General features: G+C 37.7%; 1 protein-coding gene across 1 annotated transcript; it reads right to left on the bottom strand.

Moving 5' to 3' along the window:
• Positions 1 to 1249: 1249 nt before the first annotated feature.
• On the bottom strand, positions 1250 to 2877 carry LOC147984818 (ubiquitin C-terminal hydrolase 12-like). The gene is made up of 4 exons (XM_087539806.1): positions 2653 to 2877; positions 1626 to 1700; positions 1462 to 1545; positions 1250 to 1376 (listed from the first exon to the last, which is right to left on the bottom strand). Exons 1-4 carry the CDS (start codon positions 2737 to 2739, stop codon positions 1335 to 1337), a joined length of 288 nt encoding a protein of 95 aa, XP_087395932.1. The 5' UTR covers positions 2740 to 2877; the 3' UTR covers positions 1250 to 1334.
• Positions 2878 to 3089: the final 212 nt, after the last annotated feature.

Below are 3089 nucleotides of genomic sequence, written 5' to 3' on the forward strand. Positions count from 1 at the left end.
GTTTGTTCTAATTTTACCAATTCTGAACTTGCGTGCACTTGTTCTTTCAGACACAAACAATTGTAGTTTAAAAATTTGAACCTCAAGATTTATGTCTACTTTCTCCTGTAAATGAGGTTAAGGAGCCTTTTTTGCACAAGTGAACTTCTAACATTTGAAAAGGAAAAATTCCTATGAAGCTTCAACTATGTCGAGAACATGCATATGTGAGGAACACCCCCACCCAGATTTGCACTATCTTTCAAACATATAACAAACATTAGACCACATATATTTTATAACCAAAACGAAGCAACATTACAGCAACCAAGGAGATGCTGGGAAGAAACAAGCAGTGCAGACGTAGTTATAACAAACAATATGCCACAAGTACCAAAGTTTATGTGTTAAAGGCCAAGGGGCATCTAAGAAAATTACAAACCACGCATAGAATAGATACTATGGCCGCATTATTTGTCATCGTAGTTGTGACTTTTCAAAAGAAGCTGTTGTCCCAAACTGAAGAGGTCATATGTGATGACACAAGTTAAACATAAGAGCCAGACTAGTGAGAGCTTCTCGCAATCTCTAATGCATATCATCGACTGAAGTTGCACTCTTGAGCTTAGCTTTGTCGACAATGGCCTTTGATCTCTCGGGCTGTGGAAGAAGAAGCGATAATTCCTAAAATATTGCAGAGATGTTGTTAGGAAACTGGAATGGTTCTTACAAATGAAGTCCAAAAGTTGAAAGAATGGCTACTATCTTGGTATTAAGTTCAATAGAAGTTGCAAGAAGATATTGCCATGTCGAAGGTGTTGTCCGTATTTTATTACCTCTGAGGTTCCACTCTCAAGGAAAACACCCTTCAATCGACTATCTACAAGATATAACAAGGTAAAAGATTGTCAAAGAGGTCAAGAAAGATTGTTGCGGCTAAATAACAGGAAAACTTGTCAGCCACAGGTTTTTGTGTGCCCCCTGCATACACACAACAATCATCAACTTCCATATACATGGACTTTATTTTATGACAACATGAACTTTGTTGTTGTCGCTATACATGAACTTCTCCTGTAACCAACTATTTGACTGTATAGAGCACCTAGTGCAAGAAAAGAAAAACAGCCACCTTATCTACTAAAAGGTGATGGTTCAATGGGTCATCTCTGCACAAACTTTATATATCCAGGGCAGAGTGCGCAGAAATGCTAGCTTACAGGCTCCGTCATTAACTTGAGAAACCAGTCCTGCCATCATATGGTACACAATTTATTAAAGCCAGCAATTTCACTTTCAGCCACTTGCTTTGTGGTATTGCATGGCAGGACGTCGCTCCTGCTTCTCACAACTATCTAGTTGTAGATCTTTATAGGCCTCTCAAATGAATGGCGGTTCTGCGCACAAAATATGAAATTAGCAAAATTCCAGACAACATGCCTAATATTATTGGCACAAGTCGCAACAATGTGCAGCAAGTACCTGGTTAGCACTATGTGCCTTTCTTGGCGCTGTGTCTAGGTGCTCCAGTCCAAGATACTGCTCCCAAGCTCCATACATGTTTATCTAAACAAGTTTATACAATTGAAATCAAATTAAGAGCTACAAAATCCGCTTCATCAAGTAGATAACTAGCATCATAGTACCTGAAATCTCGTGGCTAAAGTGTCAGAATCTTCAAAATAGTCTGGGCAACCAAGGGATATGTATGCAAATTTCCACTGTTCAAATAGAACATTTGTTAGCACCGGCCAAGTACATTTTAACCAATGTTTGCACTAGGTGTCAGCTCCACATACAAAATGCAAGATAAACATGCCTCAGAGAAATAAAAAGATAGTATGTATCATGTTTAAAGCATCCCAACAACTTCAAATGGACAAAGCCTAATTTTCTAGAGATTGCTGCCAAGCTTAGACCAATGCAGTCGATTAATTATATGCATTGTGGATGATGTGTCATGCAGATAAGCAACTCATGTCCTAGCCCATAGGGAGTAGTTGCCAGTTGGAATGGACCCCCGCTATCTTCCAATAAGTATTAATACTTCCTCCATCCCAAAATAAGTGTCTCAATTTTGTACTAACTTTAGTACAAAGTTGTACTAAGGTTAAGACACTTATTTTGGGATGGAAGGAGTACCTTCCCAATTAGGTTAACACCAATTTAGAGAAGCATAATTTAGTTATTTATTTTAGATTGTTAGACTTCGAAACACAGAGGAGCGCTTTGATGAAATTAAGAACCTCCATTATATCCCCAATCACCTAAGAATTCATGAACCAAGGTTTGTGACAGTATGTGTCGGAATATTTAAAGTTCCACATCGAAATATATAGGTGATAAGCCGCTAACAAAAAACCTACCAGAAAAAAGAAAAATCTTACGCTTTTCATAATCATTTTATGAGCACCAACCAAAATTTGATAGCTAACTGTGTTTCTTAAGCCCCGAGTGAGACCTTGGGCTATAAATGCCAACTCAGATATTTGATGTTTGACTGCTGTTAAATATTCTAACTAGTAAGCATACACATATCTCAATAACATCACATCTAACGAAGATTGGGCGGCGGACACGGATGCACTATGCCGCTATAGCAAAAAAAATAAAACCACATATTTATATACATCGCAATATATGCTGCAGAAACCATGGAAAAATCCTCTTTACCTTGGAGAAATCCTCATCTGAGACCTTAAGCTTTTTCTGTAAACTTTCTTTAATAGAAGATAAGGTCTCATCCTCACAAATAACCATAAAGAAAGGTTCTCCAAAATTCTAAACTTGCTGTGGAAATCAGGATAAATATCAAGCATGTGGTTAACTAGAGATCCAAATATGCTATCAGAAGCAGACCAAGGAAATCTTTCTTAGCAATAATTGCCTTGCCCCCAATTCCATCATTTATGCTGGATGGTGGGCAGAACGCAACAATGTCAAATATTGGAGTATTAGAGACACAGTTAAGCATTTCTTTCAGTGAATGACAAAGTAACTTAAAAACAAATGTGGTACAATGACTAAAAGTTCGTCCACCTGCATTTGAGGAACTACTCACAACCAGGCTGTATTTTTTTTGTTTTATAGAACACAACCAATAGCATAAT

Source organism: Triticum urartu, chromosome 2A (assembly GCF_056163025.1).
Source record: "Triticum urartu cultivar PI428250 chromosome 2A, HENAU_Tu73, whole genome shotgun sequence".
NCBI lineage: Eukaryota > Viridiplantae > Streptophyta > Magnoliopsida > Poales > Poaceae > Triticum > Triticum urartu.

Bases quoted from the DNA above. Each gene is read 5' to 3' on its own strand.
- LOC147984818 (XM_087539806.1), bottom strand. From the start codon at position 2,739: ATGGTTATTTGTGAGGATGAGACCTTATCTTCTATTAAAGAAAGTTTA. The intron at 1,546-1,625 runs GTACTATGATGC...AAACTTGTTTAG, and splicing joins CTTTAGCCACGAGATTTCAG to ATAAACATGTATGGAGCTTG. The intron at 1,377-1,461 runs GTACTTGCTGCA...TTTTGTGCGCAG, and splicing joins AGGCACATAGTGCTAACCAG to AACCGCCATTCATTTGAGAG.